Genomic DNA, 23308 nt, shown 5'->3' with positions numbered 1-23308 from the left:
TGCGACGAAATGTCAAAAAGGCACCAGAGTGAATAAAAACAGTATAGAAAGGAGAAAATAGATAAACAAAAGGCAAACGGATGAATTGAGTTGGATAGTTTTTGAAAGTGTATTGAAATTTACAGAGAAATCGTTAGAATTTCTAAAAGGAATTTATTGGTAATATTTTAAAAATTGTATAATTAAAGAATAATGTTGACCAATCGATGTTTTGATAGCCGCTGATAGCCAAATAACTGCTGGATCCTGAGAGACCTGAAAAAAGAAAAATATTGTAAAATTAATAAAGAAACTGTAAAATGTGAGTAGAACCTGAAAAGAAAAGAAATGAGATTAATTAAATACATAAAATTTCAGTTTCAAGCTGCGAAACAAGAAAATTGCTGCTTTGAAAATTAGTTTGTTGTGACGACCCCGAACAATATTGAACGAAAACTGTGTCTAATGATGATTTTATATTATAATAGTAATTATTTGTGGAACAAACAGGAAATGCATCGACAAATGGTTAAGTGAGTGTCAGAACTACATGTGTTAGGTAATCAAACAATATGAAGTAAAAATTTTCATTAAAACTTTTATATTTTTACACTGCACTTTGCCCTTCTGATCTGATGGAGAATAATTTACCTCCCAAGCACTAGTATCACGACCAGACATCGACACTGTACATTTGTCGTCGCAAATATAAACAAATCAGACTATATAACGCACACCAACAAACCACCGCATTCGTGAAACTGAAAACTTTTTTTTATTATAGCGAATTCGTTTTTAAAACTGAGTCAGTGCCAAACTGACTTTGTAATAAAAAAACGTTTTCAGTTTCACGAATGCGGTGGTTTGTTGGTGTGCGTTAGTCTGATTTGTTTATATTTGCGACGACAAATGTACGGTGTCGACGTCTGGTGGCGATATTAGTGCTTGGGAGGTAAATTATTCCCTATCAGATCAGCAGGGCCAAGTGCAGTGTAAAAATATAAAAGTTTGAATGAAAATTTTTACATCATATTGTTTGATTAATGTAGTTCTGACACTCACTTAATAATTTGTCGATGCATTTCCTGTTTGTTCCACAAATAATTACTATTATAATGGCGGGTTTACATTAGGGAGATCTATAGCTATAGATGGATTTATTCACGTGAAAATAGGTGTAAACGGGTGAGAATAAATATGATACACTTATTCGAGGTATATATAACTTGAATAAATTTAGCATATGTAAACGCTTGTGAATTTCTCACTGGTGAGAAATCACTAAAGTTGGATGCAGTTCTACTTTAGGTGAATAAATTCACCGAAAATATGATTATATTCATTATAGAAGTTCACGCTAGTGTAAACGGTTGATGCGATTTCTATAAATCTCATCATATTTCTTCACATGAATATATCACTAGTCTAAACCCACCCTAATATAAAATCATCATTAGACACAGTTTTCGTTCAATATATTTCCGTGATATCGAAAAAAAACGTCTTATTTCATCACATAAAATAAATATTCGATACGTTAAAGTAAATTTTCATTCATAATTTTGATTTTGAAAGCAGGTTTATTCCACCTGAATATCCATCATTATTTTTGCCTCCCAATGAAAGCACACGTAGCTTAATGCCGTCTACTCGAATATACTCTTCAAAATCAGAATCCGAATTGGATTACGATTCCAATAATACAAAAGCAAAAGCAGCAGGTTTTCCATTTTCATAGTTTTTATTTTTAGATTTTCCATAACAATACTCGGAACTTGACAGTTCAGTATAGTTGTATTGGTGAACCCGAGTGCCAACCCGTGAAACATCTCAGTGCGAAACTAACAGCTTTCGGGGCGAACCAGTGCGACACTGAGTGCGAAACTGAGTGAATAAAAAAACGTTTTGACAGCAGTTAGTGCGGCACTGGGGTTGAAACTGAACAAAAACGAATTCGCTATTACAGAGTCAGTTTGGCACTGACTTATGGTGGGTTTACCTTAGGGAGATCTATAGCTATAGATGGATTTATTCACGTGAAAATAGGTGTAAACGGGTGAGAATAAATATGATACACTTATTCGAGGTATATATAACTTGAATAAATTCAGCATATGTAAACGCTTGTGAATTTCTCACTGGTGAGAAATCATTAAAGTTGGATGCAGTTCTACTTTAGGTGAATAAATTCACCGAAAATATGTATATATTCATTATAGAAGTTCACGCTAGTGTAAACGGTTGATGCGTTTTCTATAAATCTCATCATATTTCTTCACATGAATATATCACTGGTCTAAACTCACCCTTAGTTTTGAAAACGATTTCGTTAAAAATATAAACAGTGCCCTTCAAAAACTTACAAGAGTAAATGTGATCACCTCCAGAGATGCCAGATGATTTTTCTGAAAGTTTTCGACGAAAATTTGAAATGTTGATGTGCATAAATATCTACCAGCTACCTTTGTATCCGCGAAAATCGCAAAGTAGTGTCTGAAAAAAAGAGGTTGTAAGCAGAGGAAACTGAACCAAGCCGTAAAGAAAAGTAATATCACATCCCTGCAGTCTGTAACTGAAATATAAGGGTGCAACAGGATAGTTTGCCAAAAAAAAAATATCAGAAAAATTGCGAACATGTCTGCATATTTGGCATCCTTGCAATGATGAAAAAATTTCGAAATAATTCGAAGTCGGACGGATTGATAAATGTGCTTAATCGAAGTCGAACGGATTACAAAATGCATCTTTTTGCTAATTTCAAACCCGAACGGGATCCGGAATAAGGGTGATTATTTTGCGAATTTCAAATCCGATCTGGATCCGGAATAGAGGTGATTACTTTGATGAATGAACACAAATTGTGGTGTAGGAGAAAAATATTGAATTGAAAATCCTACTGGAACAAAAATGTTTTGATTTTAGGATTTTATAATAATCAAAATTATACCAATGGCTTTCGTTAAAAAAAATAATTTTTACAACTTGGTCGTTAATGGGTTAAGTTTTGAACAAAATCAAGTGTTCGTGTTTGTGTTCCCTTCAGAAACATTCGTTCTGGCGTAACTGAGCACAATAAACACACATTTTTCTGCGGTACATAACCGGTCTTCGGAGGTCGTAGGAAGCGAATTCTTCTGGGTATGTTTCTTTAATGAAATAACAATTTATTTGGAAAGTTCTATTGAGAATTCCCCTATGTTTGGCATTCTAAACAAATTAAATAATGCTGTGTTTCTTTACTTTCGTCCTACAGTTCACAACGAATAACAACACTTACGTCATCTCGTAAAGCTTATTCCGCTCGAGAAATGTCATTATTTCGTGTGGTGGGCAAAGAATTATTCTACGTATATCGTCGAGGAATTGCATCAATTGGAACCCGTTGCATAACTTTGTCATCGGTGAGATTAACGGCGGGCAAAGAAACCTCTAGTACGATAGAAGAGGACGAGGAAAACGAGAATAAACCTTCATCCGGCGAAGACCGTGACGACCCCAAAGATCGCACACGAGTTATTCCGGTGGAAACAAGCATTCGGTATCTGGCCAGTGAAGCGTTCCAGCAGACGTACCAAGGGGATCCGGTGTGGAAGCAGTACAGACGAAACCATAAGGGGCTCTATCCACCGAAGAAAACTCGCAAAACCTGTATCCGTGGGGGCAAGCTTTCCACGGGGAATCCATGCCCAATCTGTAGAGACGAGTATTTGGTGCTGGACCATAGGAACATCGATTTGATCAAGCAGTTTATTTCCCCCCACAGTGGAGAGGTGCTGAGTTACCAGATCACCGGATTGTGCCAGAAGAAGCATCTTCAACTGTTGGTTGCCGTCGAGAGGGCTATGGATTATGGTCTCATCACTTTCGAGGTGCCGTTCCGGAATTATGATTATTCGGAATACTACACAGCCCAGCAATAATAAGTTGTGACTTTAAAAGTTTTACTGTAAGTTTAGTTGCTGTAGTTATATGTAGGATTGTTCACATCAAGGAAAATAATGGAATTGAACTGCACTTACCTGATTGTTGGAGGAGGAATTGCAGGCGTTTCTTGTGCCGAGGCGTTGGCTTTTCTGGCGGATCCCAGCGATAGCATTATTCTGATCACAGAATCAGCGATGGTTAAAGCTACTGTCAACCCAGTGCCACTGGGAAAAGTACTAACGCAGTTTGAAGTACAAGAAAAGAGGGCTGATACATTAGGTCACAGCATACAAGCTTTGGAAGATCAATTGCAAAGAATCGAGAGTGATGCCAAATATGTAAAAACGTCCAATGGCAATAGAATAAACTACAGATATCTGTGCGTGTGTACCGGAGCCCGGCCGAAATTAATCGAACAGGCTGGCGGGAATCCCAACGTTATAGGGATTCGAGATACGGAATCGGTGCAGGAATTCCGGGAGCGGATCAAATGCGCAACTCGACTGGTTGTTGTCGGAAATGGAGGTATTGCTTCGGAAATAGTATACGAGATAAGTGGTGTCGAGATTCATTGGGTTGTTAAAGATGATTACATCAGTTCTACATTTGTGGACTCTGCTGCAGCTCGATTTTTTCAAGAGCGATTAACCTGCAAAGGAGAGGAAAAGTCCATCGTGAAACGAATGAGATATTCCGAACAAAAGGCCGAACTCAGCGTTGCGAAGCATGGTGCCGCACTGGGACCAGATTGGCATCGCACTGTAAACATCGTTGGGAAGCTAGAGAATGTCCCAAGCTCTGTGAAGATTCATTATTCCGCTGAGATTGAGGAAATTATGCCACAGAGCAAAGGATTTCCCTTGAAGCTACGCTTGTCTAATGGGGACGAAGTTGAGTGCGACTTGATAGTGTCCGCGACGGGAGTAACTCCGGCAGCTAACTTCACTTCGGACCACGAATTCAAGCTGGGACCAGATGGGGGATTGTTTGTGAACTGGGAAATGGAAACTTCACTGAAGAACGTGTTTGCCGCTGGAGATATTTGTTACGCTGGTTGGGAGCATGCTCGGCACTGGTTTCAGATGCGACTGTGGACGCAAGCCCGGCAAATGGGTGCAATGGCTGCACGGGCGATGGCAGCCAGACGAGCTGGCGAAACGATATATCAGGATTTCTGCTTCGAAATGTTCAACCATGTGACGCAACTTTTCGGATACCAAGTTGTTCTGCTGGGTCGTTACAACGGGCAAGGTTTGAACGACAAATATGAGGTGTTACTGCGGATGACACCGGGACTGGAATATATCAAATTCGTGCTTGTCGATGGTCGGCTTCAGGGCGCTATGCTTATCGGAGAAACGGGATTGGAGGAGACTAGCGAAAATTTGATCCTAAATCAATTGGATCTGACTCCGTACGGAGATGATCTGCTGGATCCAAACATTGATATCGAAGATTATTTTGATTGAAGACGCTGATTGGTTTTGTTCATTTTTTTCTATTGATGGAATAAAAAATATATGTGTATTACACAAATGTGTTTTGAATCTTAGATACTATGTTAATTTTTTCATTTATTTTAGCTTAAAGTCTTTGACTAACCACTCGGCCAAGGGAGCACAACAATACCTACAATACCTACAAAACTGTAAAAAACAAATCGCTGAAAAAAAATAATTTAAAAAATTGAAGATCATTTTTCTCAATTTTTTTTAATTCTCAAAAAAAATATATGAATTAAATTAATAATATGATATTTAAATATAAATAAAAAAATCTATATATAAATAATAAAATATATATATATATATATATATATATATATATATATATATATATATATATATATATATATATATATATATATATATATATATATATATATATATATATATTTATATATATATATATATATATATATATATATATATATATATATATATATATATATATATATATATATATATATATATATATATATATATATTACGCTGTCAAAAAAGTCCTGCGGTATTTCCGCGAGGTGTCGTTGTAAGCGCGTAGTTCTAGTTGTATTCATTGTATCGAGTCATTCTATAGCTTGTTGGAAAGGTATTTGCGGTATTTTGCGCGCTATAATATAGTCCTTGACAGTTTTTTGTTTGGTTAAGTCGTTCGTGAGTTATAGTGTCGCAAATATGGAGCAAAATAAAGAGAAAATCCGACATATTTTACAGTACTACTATGACAAAGGCAAAAATGCATCTCAAGCTGCCAATAAAATTTGTGCAGTTTATGGACCCGATACAGTTTCCATTTCCACCGCACAACGATGGTTTCAACGTTTTCGTTCTGGTGTAGAGGTCGTCGAAGATGCGCCACGCTCCGGAAGGCCTGTCGTCGAAAATTGCGACAAAATCGCTGAAACGATGCTGAGAAGGACGGACTCTCCGAGCAGGGATAGCCCCTTCAGCATTCTTTAATTAACATAGGGCTATGGAAAGCATCCCGATGGTGAAATTCTGGCTGAGAGAAGTATTGGTACGACTCACCGGGACCACAAAGAGGTATCGTACCTGTCGACCCTGCGCCAAGGATCCGCAGAGCATTGGTTCTCGTTGATAGACACCATTAATCAAGTACTTTGATGCGATGCACTCGATACCTGTTCAAAGTATCCGTGTCTTCTTTTAAGACCGAGAACTCCAATTGAAATTGACCAGTAAAATTCACAAAAGACCAATAAGATTGTGTGGTTTTTTTTCCTTTTATTGTTACGGATATTTTATGCATGATTTACAGACTTCATCGGAATAATTATGAAAACATAGTAAGTTTGTGAGCACGATTGACGAATATGTCGGACATAACTCATTTGCTTATACTAAAACTTATTATATAATATGAAGCAATTTAGTTTTGTCTGGACTCAAAGATAACGGAATCGCAAGTCATAAGTAACAGAGTATAACCTTACCTCATCAGTCCGCCTACATTGAAACTCAGAAGTTAGATTCGCACCCAATGTTTATTACAATCCCTGAAGTGCGCTTATCATCGCTTATATAGAAACAAAAATGTAAAATGCCACAAAATAACTCGATACGAGAATACTAGTACAAATAAAAGTAACAGTAAATTTGGGGATTACGCGGGATTCATGAATGCGTTCAACAAATGATATTAATCTTTCTGTGCATCCGCTTCCTCTGCTTCTGGCCGGTCGTGCAGATTGAACAATTTTGCGACTTCATTCAAATCGTCATACTTCGTGTGCTGCGAAACGATCTTCCTCGCCGTACCAATTCGGTTGAAAATATTCCACAGCAAAACCCCAACAACCTTCTCATCCCTCAGGTAGAAAATAACGCCCTTGTTGAAGTCATCCTGCTCTTCCAGCTCCTTCACCGTTGGTTTTTCCTCGGCTTTCACCACGGTGGTATGGTTCAAAACGGAAGCCGTCGTTTTCGTAGCAGGAATCAGCGTGGCATTTGCGGCCTGGAGTTTTTCACTGGTGTCCGGAATGGTTTGAGGGGTAATGTTTTTCGCGAATACCGCCACTGTTGGCAGAGCAGAGTCGATTATGCCGATCGCTTCATATCCAATTTTGGAACCCAAATCTGACCAAAACATGCTCTGATGGGTGTATGGCTTGTCTAAAATAGGAATGGATGATTAACAACATAATAGTTAAAGGAAAGTTCAATGTTTCATACTCAGCCCTGCCATATTTTCCCCAGCTAGACGTCCGGAGACCACAGCATGGTCATGGTGTTCCACACGCCGTCGGCCCAGCTTCGGGTCGTAGAAGCATGCGGCGTCACCAGCCACGTAAAGATGTGATCGTGCCCGCAGCTCGGCATCCACAACGAATCCTCCGAGAGTTGGGTCCACTTCCAAGTCGGACGTTTTCGCCAGATCAGTATTCGGTTCCGAACCAACGGCGACAACCGCGTGATCCACTACCAATGTGCTATCGTCGGTGAGAGTCAGCTTGAGTTTCTTGTCCTGTACCTCGGCGGCCTTGATTTGCGTTTTCGGCCACACCTTCACACCCTCCTCACGAACACGATCCGTGGTCCACTGACTGAGGTATTCGGGCAGTATTTTACCCATATTGCCATCCTCGTGGAACAATTGATACACCTCAAGCTTCTTATCACGAATCTCGCTGAATTTTGCCAGAGCACACGAAAGTTCGCTTCCTAGAAATCCACCTCCAATGATGGCTATTTTACCGCCTGCCTCTAGCTTGTCGCTGAGTTCTTCGAAGTCATGAACACTCTTGAAAAGTGTTAGATGATCTTTCACCGCCAGTGGGGCAGCCTCGAGCACGGATAAATTTTTTGGTCTCGCCCCTGTTGCTAGTAAACATTTTTCATACTTGATTTCCGTCCCATCCGTTAAAATAGCTTTCTTATTAACGACGTCAATTTTTTGCACCTCGTAGCCCCTAGCAATTGCCACACCACCATTGGGTGCCTCCAACAGTTTTGCGGGGTCAATATAGAAATCCTCTGGTTCATAGTAAATGCTTCGTTCCACTCCGTTCCATTGTTTGAATTTTAACGGTTCTTGCTGTGCTCTTTCCTCGGGACTGAACCAAAGTTCTTTCGAAAGAGGAGGTCTCATGTAGGGCATTTCCGGCTCGTTGCTGATGACGAGCACTTTAGCTTTCGCATCGTGTCCTTTGATTGCGCGAAATGCTGCAAAACTTGCGGTTCCGCCACCAATCAGTAGGTAAGGAACCTCCTTTGGAAGCTCCGCCGAAGATAGTGGATATGGAAGCTTACTTTTCTTGTTATGCTGAGTGGATGTAGTGCTCTGTTTTTCGACCACAGGTTCATCGTCAAATAAACCCAGCTTGTAAGCGAGAGCTAAACCGCCAGCGGTTAAAGTTAACGCCCCAATGATGTAGGGCTGGTTCGATTTTTGCGGTGGTGTTGTTGGTGGAGGTGGACAAGCCGGTGGAGCACCCTTTGCAAAGTTGTTTTCCTAAAAAAGCAGAAGAAATACATAAAACAACTTGACAGTACGGGAATTGTCAGAAATTGAAGTAATATGTGAACATTGGAACCTCTTGATTGGATTGACATTTGGGCTGGGTGGGAGCTTCAGTACCGCCCCAAGCCGGACCAGGGGAACTCTTCTTGGGCTAAGGAAGTTAAACTCTCTTTACTAGATATTTGAAACATAGTAAGAGCACAGAGATAGAAACCTCCCGCACAGGAGCGTTTCGTTTCGGCCTTGATTTCGGGGGCAGTACCACCGTATCTGTATCCGATTGGGGTTTATGGGGAAACTGAATGCCTTGACCAATCATGGGTGTTCGACCGGGATCAATGCTACCGGGACGCGCAGGTTGCCTATCCGTGCCACAACCAGGATATGGAGGGCCAAAGGGCGTATCACCGGTCGCCTCGAGTAATCTCCTACGCCTTTCGGATATCTCTCTCGTAATCATGTCATTTACCTTTTTGGAGAACCATCGGCGGCAGGAAAATGATGGCTTGTATCCACCTGCATCGAATAAAAATCAATAACATTACATCATGTTGTACATCAGTTCTGGTTAACCTAGAGCAGAAATCACCTGTGAAATGTTTCTGGATTTGAATCGCAGCCACCCTTTGTTGTGCAATTCGAAGATTGCTCATCGTCCAACGAGATGCCCCCAACATACTTTTTCTTCGTTTCTGTTACTTAAACACTGCAACTTTAGAACAGTTTTCTGAAAAATCGATGTTAATACTTCTAACTGACCAGTTATTCAAAGATCGTCTTTCATTGAGAGCGTTTTGTTTTGGGCTGGTTTCGGCAAATCAATCGCACATAAATTTGCACTCACACTGAAATCTTGACCAAAAAAATCAATTCGATGGAAATGTCAAAGCAAAGTTGCGTACTAGATTGTAATGCACTGAAAATAATTTCACTTTTAATTATTTTTCATATTACAGTTGAATAATGTAAATTATTTTACATTCTTTCAAAATTGGATGGTAAAAATTCCCCCAGAGCTACTAACTGCAAAGCAGCTCAAATCGCCATCCAGCTCGCAATTAGCGTTGACACCATCGGGCTACGTTTCACAGGTTTGTGAAGCGTCAAAGACGATAACGGATTTTTAGGCGGATAGATCACGCTTTTAAGTTAAGAAATATGAATGAAAATTAAATTCTCCGCATTAAGATATTTGGTAAAGGTAGGCTGACCAAATAACTCCGGACAAAAAACGGGACAGGTAAAAACCAAAACCCATTTTTGACGTAGGACTACGTCTTTCATTTCTATACCGGGGTGTAAAATCAAAGTTTCGAAAACGAAAGCGTTACGCCAGAGACCGAGATTTTGAGCGTTAATAGCTCCTTAACAACTGAACGAAATGGTATGATAAACACTTCATTCGAAAGATAAACTGTCTACGCGTTCTATACTTGTTACTTTTTGATCCAAAAACTTGTTTCAATAGTCTTAAAATTGCTTTCAAAACAGGCTATTGAAATCACCAATCGGTATATAAGCGAGCGCCGCTCGGAAATCTACTCAGTTCTAATTGAACAGCGATTGGAGCATGTTGTCGCTGTTGTGGTGAACCTCTTCGTTTATCATGAAAGCGCTGATGAACGGTGTCACCAAGAGCCTGTTTGTGCACCTTAGGCTAGACATGAATCCATCAGGAGGAGAGTGATGCCACAAACGGTTCCCCGGGAAGATCTCGAAGCAGCCGCTACACAAACACACACACACATACACGCGCGGAATTCTTTCCGTTTGGATGCCATTCAGCATCGAGAAAGATCCGGAAAATAATCTGCCAGTTCCTCTGGGAATTTAAAAATACATTCATGTGAAAGAGTTTAATTGAATGTTTTCTATCCATGTTACACTGTGGCCAAATATGTTTCAATCAAGTGCTATTAACAGGTGGTTATCGAGTTGGCATTAACCACTGGTGGGCTTCCAGTATCGAGGAAAATGTGGAAATAACTAATCGTTACTGAAAATAATCTGCCAGTTCCTCTGGGAATTTTCAAAATATATTCATGTGAAAGAGTTTAATTGAATGTTTTCTATCCATGTTACACTGTGACCAAATATGTTTCAATCAAGTGCTATTAACAGGTGGTTATCGAGTTGGCATTAACCACTGGTGGGCTTCCAGTATCGAGGAAAATGTGGAAATATCTAATCGTTACTGAAAATAATCTGCCAGTTCCTTTGGGAATTTTCAAAATATATTCATGTTAAAGAGTTTATTTGAATGTTTTCTTTCCATGTAACACTGTGATCAAATACATTTGGTTTTGTGGTTTTTCAATCAATCGCAATTAACAGGATAGCTTCAGAAGATTATTCTTCCCCATTAGTAGGATATTTCCGTATCCAATATTGTATGCGCCCGCAATCGATTATTGCTCAGTCGCCGAAAGTTCCGAGCTCAGAGAGTTCATTCCCCTCTAGTTTGCCTTCCAAATTGCCATCGTAAACCACACCTTCTCTCGATTCAATCACACACAAAAAGCATACTTAAGCGATATTCTGGTGGTGAGACACATTCATTTTTCGTGAGGACATCGACAAGACAACATCGTTGCCTAACGTGCTGGAGGAGGTGGACGGCCAAAGGATCGACACATACACGCGCAGAACTCTTTCCGTTAGGATGCCATTCAGCATCGAGAAAGTTCCGGAAAGATCTAATCATTGCTGGAAAATAATCTGCCAGTTCCTTTGGGAATTTTCAAAATATATTCATGTGAAAGAGTTTAATTGAATGTTTTCTATCCATGTAACACTGTGACCAAATATATTTCAATCAAGTGCTATTAACAGATGGTTATCGAGTTGGCATTAACCACTGGTGGGCTTCCAGTATCGAGGAAAATGTGGAAATATCTAATCGTTACTGAAAATAATCTGCCAGTTCCTTTGGGAATTTTCAAAATATATTCATGTGAAAGAGTTTAATTGAATGTTTTCTATCCATGTAACACTGTGACCAAATACATTTGGTTTTGTGGTTTTTCAATCAATCGCAATTAACAGGATAGCTTCAGAAGATTATTCTTCCCCATCAGTAGGATATTTCCGTATCCAATATTGTATGCGCCCGCAATCGATTATTGCTCAGTCGCCGAAAGTTCCGAGCTCAGAGAGTTCATTCCCCTCTAGTTTGCCTTCCAAATTGCCATCGTAAACCACACCTTCTCTCGATTCAATCACACACAAAAAGCATACTTAAGCGATATTCTGGTGGTGAGACACATTCATTTTTCGTGAGGACATCGACAAGACAACATCGTTGCCTAACGTGCTGGAGGAGGTGGACGGCAAAGGATCGACACATACACGCGCAGAACTCTTTCCGTTAGGATGCCATTCAGCATCGAGAAAGATCCGGAAAGATCTAATCATTGCTGGAAAATAATCTGCCAGTTCCTTTGGGAATTTTCAAAATATATTCATGTGAAAGAGTTTAATTGAATGTTTTCTATCCATGTAACACTGTGACCAAATATATTTCAATCAAGTGCTATTAACAGATGGTTATCGAGTTGGCCTTAACCACTGGTGGGCTTCCAGTATCGAGGAAAATGTGAAAATATCTAATCGTTACTGAAAATAATCTGCCAGTTCCTTTGGGAATTTTCAAAATATATTCATGTGAAAGAGTTTAAATGAATGTTTTCTATCCATGTAACACTGTGACCAAATATGTTTCAATCAAGTGCTATTAACAGGTGGTTATCGAGTTGGTATTAACCACTGGTGGGCTTCCAGTATCGAGGAAAATGTGGAAATAACTAATCGTTACTGAAAATAATCTGCCAGTTCCTCTGGGAATTTTCAAAATATATTCATGTGAAAGAGTTTAATTGAATGTTTTCTATCCATGTAACACTGTGACCAAATATGTTTCAATCAAGTGCTATTAACAGGTGGTTATCGGGTTGGCATTAACCACTGGTGGGCTTCCAGTATCGAGGAAAATGTGGAAATATCTAATCCTTACTGAAAATAATCTGCCAGTTCCTTTGGGAATTTTCAAAATATATTCATGTTAAAGAGTTTATTTGAATGTTTTCTTTCCATGTAACACTGTGATCAAATACATTTGGTTTTGTGGTTTTTCAATCAATCGCAATTAACAGGATAGCTTCAGAAGATTATTCTTCCCCATCAGTAGGATATTTCCGTATCCAATATTGTATGCGCCCGCAATCGATTATTGCTCAGTCGCCGAAAGATTCGAGCTCAGAGAGTTCATTCCCCTCTAGTTTGCCTTCCAAATTGCCATCGTAAACCACACCTTCTCTCGATTCAGTCACACACAAAAAGCATACTTAAGCGATATTCTGGTGATGAGACACAAACATCATCAAGGCTATCGCAGGCAACCTAGCCTCTGGCCATAGAAAGACGCTGCTAAATGTTGTAAATGTTTGGTTGGTCCCACAAATCCTTTACGGAATAGGCACCTTCAGCCGTGGAGGGGACAGGGTGTTAAACACCATCCAACCAATTTACAATAAAGCAATTCGGCTCGCAATTGGCGCTTCCCTTCACCCACCTGGTAACAAAAGCCATCACTCATAAGCCATCCGTCACTTGTCACTCCCCGAAAGCGACCACAATGTCCCATTAATACATAGGGCTAAAACATGGTTCAAAAATCTCACGAACAAAGATCTTCCCGATATATGTGAACGTTCATCTGCGACGGGAAGAAATTGGAACGTCAAACCGCCGAACATTAACCTTGAACTTCTCAAGGCAGTTCGGGCGGGAGACTCTTCTCCAAAAGTCAAAGCCTGCTTCAATAACCTCGTTACATCCAATTTTCAAATCAACCACCAGGTATACACAGATGGTTCAGTCAGTGCCGATGGAGTTGGATGTGGAATCTTTGAGAGTAGATACACTGGTAGCTTTTCTCTTCCACCGCAATGCTCCATCTTCAGTGCGGAAGCTTTCGCCCTTTTAATAGCTACCCAAGAATGCACCCATGATTTTCTTCCTACCACAATATTCTCAGACTCAGCTAGCTGTCTCCACGATCTTCTAAGTGGAAACAGCAAACACCCATGGATTAAGCAAACAGAAGAGTCTGCTTCAAATAAAAACATCTCCTTCTGCTGGGTTCCTGGTCACTCAGGAATCCGCGGAAATACAGCCGCCGACATACTGGCCGGCAAGGGCAGCAAAATAGAACCCCCAGACATGCCCTGTCCTCCATCTGACATTGTCCGCTGGGTAAAACAGCAAGTCCGTGAAAGTTGGGACATAGGTTGGATAAACAGCCGTCCCACTCATCTTCATATAATTAAAAATTCCACTCTCCCTTGGGAGGACCGTCTCAATAGTAGGGAAAGGCAAGTCCTTACCCGTCTTCGAATTGGGCACACTAACTTCGCCCACTCACACTTGTTCTGCAGAGCCGAAAAACCCCAATGTGCTTGCAACGAAGCTCCGGTTTCCGTTAGCCATCTTTTACTTGAATGTCAACATACCAAAGATGCTCGAGTCCGACACAACATAGGTCAGAGTCTCCGAGATATCCTCAGTAGAGACGAGACCCAAGAAACCAATTTAATTGCGTTTCTGAAAGAAACCGACTTCTTTGGTAAAATCTAAATCGAAATACTAAATACCTTGGAAATTGCTTATTAAAGTTCGCCACTTCACAGTCATGTATGCGTGTTTATGTGTGTATACACATGTATGTACGGGTCGGAAGGAAGGAATTCATACATGTATATACACGCATTCAATAATAATAAATAACAAATAATATAATATATACTTTCATACCCATATCTATCTTCTATCCATTACATTATACTTTAATCAACTTCCTATTCCTACAGCCACACTCACCAAGGAGGATAAATTCATTAAATAAACCTCTCCATTTTTCAGCTCTACTATATACCATTAAATTCAAAACCACTATATTTTATTATCTATTCAAACTGTATTTCATTTCATTTCACCCCACCCCACACCCACTCCACCCCTCTTTCCTTCCCATACCACTTCCACCCCCTTCCACTCCACTAATCCCACCCAAATCCTTACCACTCCTTTCCTTCCTATCCTCCTGAGAAGGGCCTTTTTGTTTTTGACGTAGGACTACGTCTTTCATTTCTATACCGGGGTGTAAAATCAAAGTTTCGAAAACGAAAGCGTTACGCCAGAGACCGAGATTTTGAGCGTTAATAGCTCCTTAACAACTGAACGAAATGGTATGATAAACACTTCATTCGAAAGATAAAATGTTTACGCGTTCTATACTTGTTACTTTTTGATCCAAAAACTTGTTTCAATAGTCTTAAAATTGCTTTCAAAACAGGCTATTGAAATCACCAATCGGTATATAAGCGAGCGCCGCTCGGAAATCTACTCAGTTCTAATTGAACAGCAATTGGAGCATGTTGTCGCTGTTGTGGTGAAGCTCTTCGTTTATCATGAAAGCGCTGATGAACGGTGTCACCAAGAGCCTGTTTGTGCACCTTAGGCTAGACATGAATCCATCAGGAGGAGAGTGATGCCACAAACGGTTCCCCGGGAAGATCTCGAAGCAGCCGCTACACAAACACACACACACATACACGCGCGGAATTCTTTCCGTTTGGATGCCATTCAGCAACGAGAAAGATCCGGAAAATAATCTGCCAGTTCCTCTGGGAATTTAAAAATACATTCATGTGAAAGAGTTTAATTGAATGTTTTCTATCCATGTTACACTGTGACCAAATATGTTTCAATCAAGTGCTATTAACAGGTGGTTATCGAGTTGGCATTAACCACTGGTGGGCTTCCAGTATCGAGGAAAATGTGGAAATATCTAATCGTTACTGAAAATAATCTGCCAGTTCCTTTGGGAATTTTCAAAATATATTCATGTTAAATAGTTTATTTGAATGTTTTCTTTTCATGTAACACTGTGATCAAATACATTTGGTTTTGTGGTTTTTCAATCAATCGCAATTAACAGGATAGCTTCAGAAGATTATTCTTCCCCATTAGTAGGATATTTCCGTATCCAATATTGTATGCGCCCGCAATCGATTATTGCTCAGTCGCCGAAAGTTCCGAGCTCAGAGAGTTCATTCCCCTCTAGTTTGCCTTCCAAATTGCCATCGTAAACCTCACCTTCTCTCGATTCAATCACACACAAAAAGCATACTTAAGCGATATTCTGGTGGTGAGACACATTCATTTTTCGTGAGGACATCGACAAGACAACATCGTTGCCTAACGTGCTGGAGGAGGTGGACGGCCAAAGGATCGACACATACACGCGCAGAACTCTTTCCGTTAGGATGCCATTCAGCATCGAGAAAGTTCCGGAAAGATCTAATCATTGCTGGAAAATAATCTGCCAGTTCCTTTGGGAATTTTCAAAATATATTCATGTGAAAGAGTTTAATTGAATGTTTTCTATCCATGTAACACTGTGACCAAATATATTTCAATCAAGTGCTATTAACAGATGGTTATCGAGTTGGCATTAACCACTGGTGGGCTTCCAGTATCGAGGAAAATGTGGAAATATCTAATCGTTACTGAAAATAATCTGCCAGCTCCTTTGGGAATTTTCAAAATATATTCATGTGAAAGAGTTTAATTGAATGTTTTCTATCCATGTAACACTGTGACCAAATACATTTGGTTTTGTGGTTTTTCAATCAATCGCAATTAACAGGATAGCTTCAGAAGATTATTCTTCCCCATCAGTAGGATATTTCCGTATCCAATATTGTATGCGCCCGCAATCGATTATTGCTCAGTCGCCGAAAGTTCCGAGCTCAGAGAGTTCATTCCCCTCTAGTTTGCCTTCCAAATTGCCATCGTAAACCACACCTTCTCTCGATTCAATCACACACAAAAAGCATACTTAAGCGATATTCTGGTGGTGAGACACATTCATTTTTCGTGAGGACATCGACAAGACAACATCGTTGCCTAACGTGCTGGAGGAGGTGGACGGCCAAAGGATCGACACATACACGCGCAGAACTCTTTCCGTTAGGATGCCATTCAGCATCGAGAAAGTTCCGGAAAGATCTAATCATTGCTGGAAAATAATCTGCCAGTTCCTTTGGGAATTTTCAAAATATATTCATGTGAAAGAGTTTAATTGAATGTTTTCTATCCATGTAACACTGTGACCAAATATATTTCAATCAAGTGCTATTAACAGGTGGTTATCGGGTTGGCATTAACCACTGGTGGGCTTCCAGTATCGAGGAAAATGTGGAAATATCTAATCCTTACTGAAAATAATCTGCCAGTTCCTTTGGGAATTTTCAAAATATATTCATGTGAAAGAATTTAATTGAATGTTTTCTATCCATGTAACACTGTGACCAAATATGTTTCAATCAAGTGCTATTAACAGGTGGTTATCGAGTTGGCATTAACCACTGGTGGGCTTCCAGTATCGAGGAAAATGTGGAAATATCTAATCGTTACTGAAAATAATCTGCCAGTTCCTTTGGGAATTTTCAAAATATATTCATGAGTTTATTTGAATGTTTTCTTTCCATGTAACACTGTGATCAAATACATTTGGTTTTGTGGTTTTTCAATCAATCGCAATTAACAGGATAGCTTCAGAAGATTATTCTTCCCCATCAGTAGGATATTTCCGTATCCAATATTGTATGCGCCCGCAATCGATTATTGCTCAGTCGCCGAAAGATTCGAGCTCAGAGAGTTCATTCCCCTCTAGTTTGCCTTCCAAATTGCCATCGTAAACCACACCTTCTCTCGATTCAGTCACACACAAAAAGGATACTTAAGCGATATTCTGGTGATGAGACACAAACATCATCAAGGCTATCGCAGGCAACCTAGCCTCTGGCCATAGAAAGACGCTGCTAAATGTTGTAAATGTTTGGTTGGTCCCACAAATCCTTTACGGAATAGGCACCTTCAGCCGTGGAGGGGACAGGGTGTTAAACACCATCCAACCAATTTACAATAAAGCAATTCGGCTCGCAATTGGCGCTTCCCTTCACCCACCTGGTAACAAAAGCCATCACTCATAAGCCATCCGTCACTTGTCACTCCCCGAAAGCGACCACAATGTCCCATTAATACATAGGGCTAAAACATGGTTCAAAAATCTCACGAACAAAGATCTTCCCGATATATGTGAACGTTCATCTGCGACGGGAAGAAATTGGAACGTCAAACCGCCGAACATTAACCTTGAACTTCTCAAGGCAGTTCGGGCGGGAGACCCTTCTCCAAAAGTCAAAGCCTGCTTCAATAACCTCGTTACATCCAATTTTCAAATCAACCACCAGGTATACACAGATGGTTCAGTCAGTGCCGATGGAGTTGGATGTGGAATCTTTGAGAGTAGATACACTGGTAGCTTTTCTCTTCCACCGCAATGCTCCATCTTCAGTGCGGAAGCTTTCGCCCTTTTAATAGCTACCCAAGAATGCACCCATGATTTTCTTCCTACCACAATATTCTCAGACTCAGCTAGCTGTCTCCACGATCTTCTAAGTGGAAACAGCAAACACCCATGGATTAAGCAAACAGAAGAGTCTGCTTCAAATAAAAACATCTCCTTCTGCTGGGTTCCTGGTCACTCAGGAATCCGCGGAAATACAGCCGCCGACATACTGGCCGGCAAGGGCAGCAAAATAGAACCCCCAGACATGCCCTGTCCTCCATCTGACATTGTCCGCTGGGTAAAACAGCAAGTCCGTGAAAGTTGGGACATAGGTTGGATAAACAGCCGTCCCACTCATCTTCATATAATTAAAAATTCCACTCTCCCTTGGGAGGACCGTCTCAATAGTAGGGAAAGGCAAGTCCTTACCCGTCTTCGAATTGGGCACACTAACTTCGCCCACTCACACTTGTTCTGCAGAGCCGAAAAACCCCAATGTGCTTGCAACGAAGCTCCGGTTTCCGTTAGCCATCTTTTACTTGAATGTCAACATACCAAAGATGCTCGAGTCCGACACAACATAGGTCAGAGTCTCCGAGATATCCTCAGTAGAGACGAGACCCAAGAAACCAATTTAATTGCGTTTCTGAAAGAAACCGACTTCTTTGGTAAAATCTAAATCGAAATACTAAATACCTTGGAAATTGCTTATTAAAGTTCGCCACTTCATAGTCATGTATGCGTGTTTATGTGTGTATACACATGTATGTACGGGTCGGAAGGAAGGAATTCATACATGTATATACACGCGTTCAATAATAATAAATAACAAATAATATAATATATACTTTCATACCCATATCTATCTTCTATCCATTACATTATACTTTAATCAACTTCCTATTCCTACAGCCACACTCACCAAGGAGGATAAATTCATTAAATAAACCTCTCCATTTTTCAGCTCTACTATATACCATTAAATTCAAAACCACTATATTTTATTATCTATTCAAACTGTATTTCATTTCATTTCACCCCACCCCTCTTTCCTTCCCATACCACTCCCACCCCCTTCCACTCCACTAATCCCACCCAAATCCTTTCCACTCCTTTCCTTCCTATCCTCCTGAGAAGGGCCTTTTTGTTTTTTTGTTTTTGGAACACGCCTTTCGCTGGGTCACTTGTGCTTCGTTACTGCTTTGGTCCTCGGATCAGTAAATATTTACTTTTCTTTACAGCATATATTAAATATCTTATGAAGCATGGGATCTCTTCCTACCTTCTTCTTTAACCGAGGGTCGAGCGGACAGATCTGATGAGTGATTTTTTTGGTTTCCCTTTCGCCAGTCCCCTCTGGGCTGGTTTTATTGTGGCTCTTCACTGGGCAAGAGGCGAATGAACTGCAAAGTTTAAAGCCTCTTAAAAACAAAGAAAGAAAGAAAGTGAGACACATTCATTTTTCGTGAGGACATCGACAAGACAACATCGTTGCCTAACGTGCTGGAGGAGGTGGACGGCCAAAGGATCGACACATACACGCGCAGAACTCTTTCCGTTAGGATGCCATTCAGCATCGAGAAAGTTCCGGAAAGATCTAATCATTGCTGGAAAATAATCTGCCAGTTCCTTTGGGAATTTTCAAAATATATTCATGTGAAAGAGTTTAATTGAATGTTTTCTATCCATGTAACACTGTGACCAAATATGTTTCAATCAAGTGCTATTAACAGGTGGTTATCGAGTTGGTATTAACCACTGGTGGGCTTCCAGTATCGAGGAAAATGTGGAAATAACTAATCGTTACTGAAAATAATCTGCCAGTTTCTCTGGGAATTTTCAAAATATATTCATGTGAAAGAGTTTAATTGAATGTTTTCTATCCATGTAACACTGTGACCAAATATGTTTCAATCAAGTGCTATTAACAGGTGGTTATCGAGTTGGCATTAACCACTGGTGGGCTTCCAGTATCGAGGAAAATGTGGAAATATCTAATCGTTACTGAAAATAATCTGCCAGTTCCTTTGGGAATTTTCAAAATATATTCATGTTAAAGAGTTTATTTGAATGTTTTCTTTCCATGTAACACTGTGATCAAATACATTTGGTTTTGTGGTTTTTCAATCAATCGCAATTAACAGGATAGCTTCAGAAGATTGTTCTTCCCCATCAGTAGGATATTTCCGTATCCAATATTGTATGCGCCCGCAATCGATTATTGCTCAGTCGCCGAAAGTTCCGAGCTCAGAGAGTTCATTCCCCTCTAGTTTGCCTTCCAAATTGCCATCGTAAACCACGCCTTCTCTCGATTCAATCACGCACAAAAAGCATACTTAAGCGATATTCTGGTGGTGAGATGCATTCATTTTTCGTGAGGACATCGACAAGACAACATCGTTGCTGAGGGTGCTCGACGGCGAAGGATCGAGATCTGCCCTGAAACGCAAGCAGTTTGTTTGGAACTGTGAGGGAGCACAGAGAAGCCGATCCTTCAGGAGAAGAGAAGGTGACCATCGAAGTAGCCGCTACATACACACATACACGCACAGAATTCTTTCCGTTTGGATGCCATTCAGCATTGAGAAAGATCCGGAAAATAATCTGCCAGTTCCTCTGGGAATTTAAAAATACATTCATGTGAAAGAGTTTAATTGAATGTTTTCTATCCATGTAACATTGTGACCAAATATGTCTCAATCAAGTGCTATTAACTGATGGTTATCAAGTTAGCATTAACCACTGGTGGGCTTCCAGTATCGAGGAAAATGTGGTAATATCTAATCGTTACTGAAAATAATCTGCCAGTTCCTCTGGGAATTTAAAATTACATTCATGTGAAAAAGATTATTTGAATGTTTTCTATCCATGTAACACTGTGACCAAATACATTTGGTTTTGTGATTTTCAATCAATCGCAATTAACAGGATAGCTTCTGAAGATTATTGTTCCCCATCAGTAGGATATTTCCGTATCCAATATTGGATGCATAAAACCTTGTGCCTCCAACGTAACGCTCTCGTTTTCGAAGTCCCCCAAATATTCATTCATTCAGAATGAATTTAGATTCAACTTCAAACAAATGATCTCTAAATCAACGATAGTCCTACGTCACCCTTGCGGTTATACCATAGATATAACCCACTTCCTGTTTTTTAATGGAAAAATGAATGAAACTAATAATAAAACCAAACAATTAAACATTCTTATACAGCCATTCCATGCAAAACCGATATAATGATTCTCAGATTTAATTTAAATTAGTATTTTTGTTCCTTATTGCAAAATATTAGACCCTATTTTTCGGATAGAATGGGAAAAAATTGATTTTTCGGACCACCCTGAAAAAAAAAGGAAAAAAATACGGGTCTAATACTTTGCGATAAGGAACGAAACTACCAATTTTAACTAAAATCTGAGAACCGCTTTATCGCTTTGGCTTAGAATGGCTGTATAAGTACCAGTTTTGTTCTCTACCAGTAAATAATATTTAGATAATTATGATTTTTGGAATTTGTTTTCAATTCTGTCACAAACCAGACAAAAGTTCTATTTGACAATTATGTATGATTTCAATATTGAGTCGTGACCTTCCCGTTGTCCACATATTGTTCATCATGGAAAAATCATTCCAACTGGTACGGTACCACTAGACACACAAAAAATATCATAAGTAAGCTTGTAACTGACAAGTATTATTAGTTCCACCACCACCTTAATGCTACTTTGAATGGTCAGTTAGGAATGGACTTTAATCAAATCCAGTTATACTGTTGTGTGTTAACTTCACTTTTTACCTTATAATTTTTCAATATACTCCAACTCAGTATCGTATTTTTTTCAAAATAGATATTATTTACTGTGTTTCATCTTAATGAACTAAACTTTCAAGACAACTTTGCTCCTCACTGGTCAGAAATACTCCTTTCCCTTAATGTTGAAGAGTTCTATTTTTTATGAATCGTTTATTCTTACAGGCTCACTTATATAAATTTGATGCAGCCAAATTCTAAATCTATTTTTAATTTTGAAGTATATTTCCAATTTGCTTATTCTATGATTAATAGGATAGGAAATCGTTCAACACAGATGACTCGAAGTTAGTAGGGTGACATATTTTTATTATAGAGAGGAAGGAACATAAGGAGATTTGCACAATTTTGATGTTTTGAAACAACATGCTCAATGTCGTGGTAAACTTCACCACAAAAGCAGCGATTGTTCCTGGTAAGATTGATTCGAAAAAACAGCGCGTCTAACGAACAGTGATTGGATATGAGTTGGGAGAAGTTGCGAATGAAGTGCCGACTGAAGTACATACTTTTAATCATAGTTTGATGCAAATCTTGGAGTATTCTCATAACTCGTAAAATTCATAAGCACGACAGTGCAAAATGTACCCGGCACAGAACTCAGATACTATACATTTCTTCTCACCTGTGTGATGCGCGTCTCATACTATACACACACACACACACACACACACACACACACACACACACACATACACATCAAATTCTAGCGCCCGCTTTGTCTTCGTTCGTTCTACACAAAGCATAAAAACAACAGCGCGCCCCCATTTAAACCGTATATGTTTGTGTGAAGAAGAATGTCTCAACAGAGAGAGCAATCCAGATTCAAGCGCGCAGCACGGTTCGAATTTCAGCGTAAAACTCAGCTTAGAACTGGGCTTGCGCCCTTGGCGCTGACAACCAAACATTTCATTTGTGTTTCGGAGCGTGCTCATTCGCCAGAGCGCGTGTGTGCACAAGGAGAGGGAGCTCAACTCTGTACAAAAAACCTGTTGCACATCAGCATCGAGTTGCATTCTGAAGACTGGTTTTAAGCATCGGTTTTCTGTTAAATCCCGTATCGCTTTCATCACATTCACAGCCCCCATCTAGCTAGCGTAGCTAGAGCGTGAATACGATCGCTGCCCAAAACACGACATCAAAATCGTCATCGGTGATTCGAATGCTCAGGTCGGTCAAGAGGAGGAGTTCAGA

The 23308-nt window shown here is 39.8% G+C and overlaps 3 protein-coding genes across 4 annotated transcripts; 2 read left to right on the top strand and 1 right to left on the bottom strand.

Annotated features, from left to right (window-relative positions):
• The first annotated feature begins 3016 nt into the window (after positions 1 to 3016).
• Positions 3017 to 3899, top strand: LOC129775972 (28S ribosomal protein S18b, mitochondrial). The gene is made up of 2 exons (XM_055781274.1): positions 3017 to 3117; positions 3233 to 3899. Exon 2 carries the CDS (start codon positions 3288 to 3290, stop codon positions 3897 to 3899), a length of 612 nt encoding a protein of 203 aa, XP_055637249.1. The 5' UTR covers positions 3017 to 3117; positions 3233 to 3287.
• Positions 3900 to 3977: 78 nt separating this feature from the next.
• Positions 3978 to 5439, top strand: LOC129775971 (pyridine nucleotide-disulfide oxidoreductase domain-containing protein 1). Its single transcript, XM_055781273.1, has one exon. It carries the CDS (start codon positions 3978 to 3980, stop codon positions 5370 to 5372), a length of 1395 nt encoding a protein of 464 aa, XP_055637248.1. The 3' UTR covers positions 5373 to 5439.
• Positions 5440 to 6891: 1452 nt separating this feature from the next.
• LOC129775664 (apoptosis-inducing factor 1, mitochondrial) lies at positions 6892 to 9748 on the bottom strand. Of its 2 annotated transcripts, none has more exons than XM_055780655.1 (4): positions 9476 to 9748; positions 9356 to 9402; positions 7599 to 8877; positions 6892 to 7538 (listed from the first exon to the last, which is right to left on the bottom strand). In XM_055780655.1, the coding sequence occupies exons 1-4, from the start codon at positions 9561 to 9563 to the stop codon at positions 7066 to 7068; spliced, it is 1887 nt and encodes a 628-aa protein (XP_055636630.1). In that variant the 5' UTR covers positions 9564 to 9748; the 3' UTR covers positions 6892 to 7065. The 2 variants fall into 2 exon arrangements, with proteins under 2 accessions (XP_055636630.1, XP_055636629.1); XM_055780654.1 differs by lacking the exons at positions 9356 to 9402; positions 9476 to 9748 and adding exons at positions 8960 to 9037; positions 9101 to 9349.
• Between the last annotated feature and the right edge of the window lie 13560 nt (positions 9749 to 23308).

This window comes from Toxorhynchites rutilus, chromosome 3 (assembly GCF_029784135.1).
Source record: "Toxorhynchites rutilus septentrionalis strain SRP chromosome 3, ASM2978413v1, whole genome shotgun sequence".
In the NCBI taxonomy this organism is placed as follows: Eukaryota; Metazoa; Arthropoda; class Insecta; order Diptera; family Culicidae; genus Toxorhynchites; species Toxorhynchites rutilus.
This window is presented reverse-complemented; position numbering and strand designations above follow the sequence as displayed.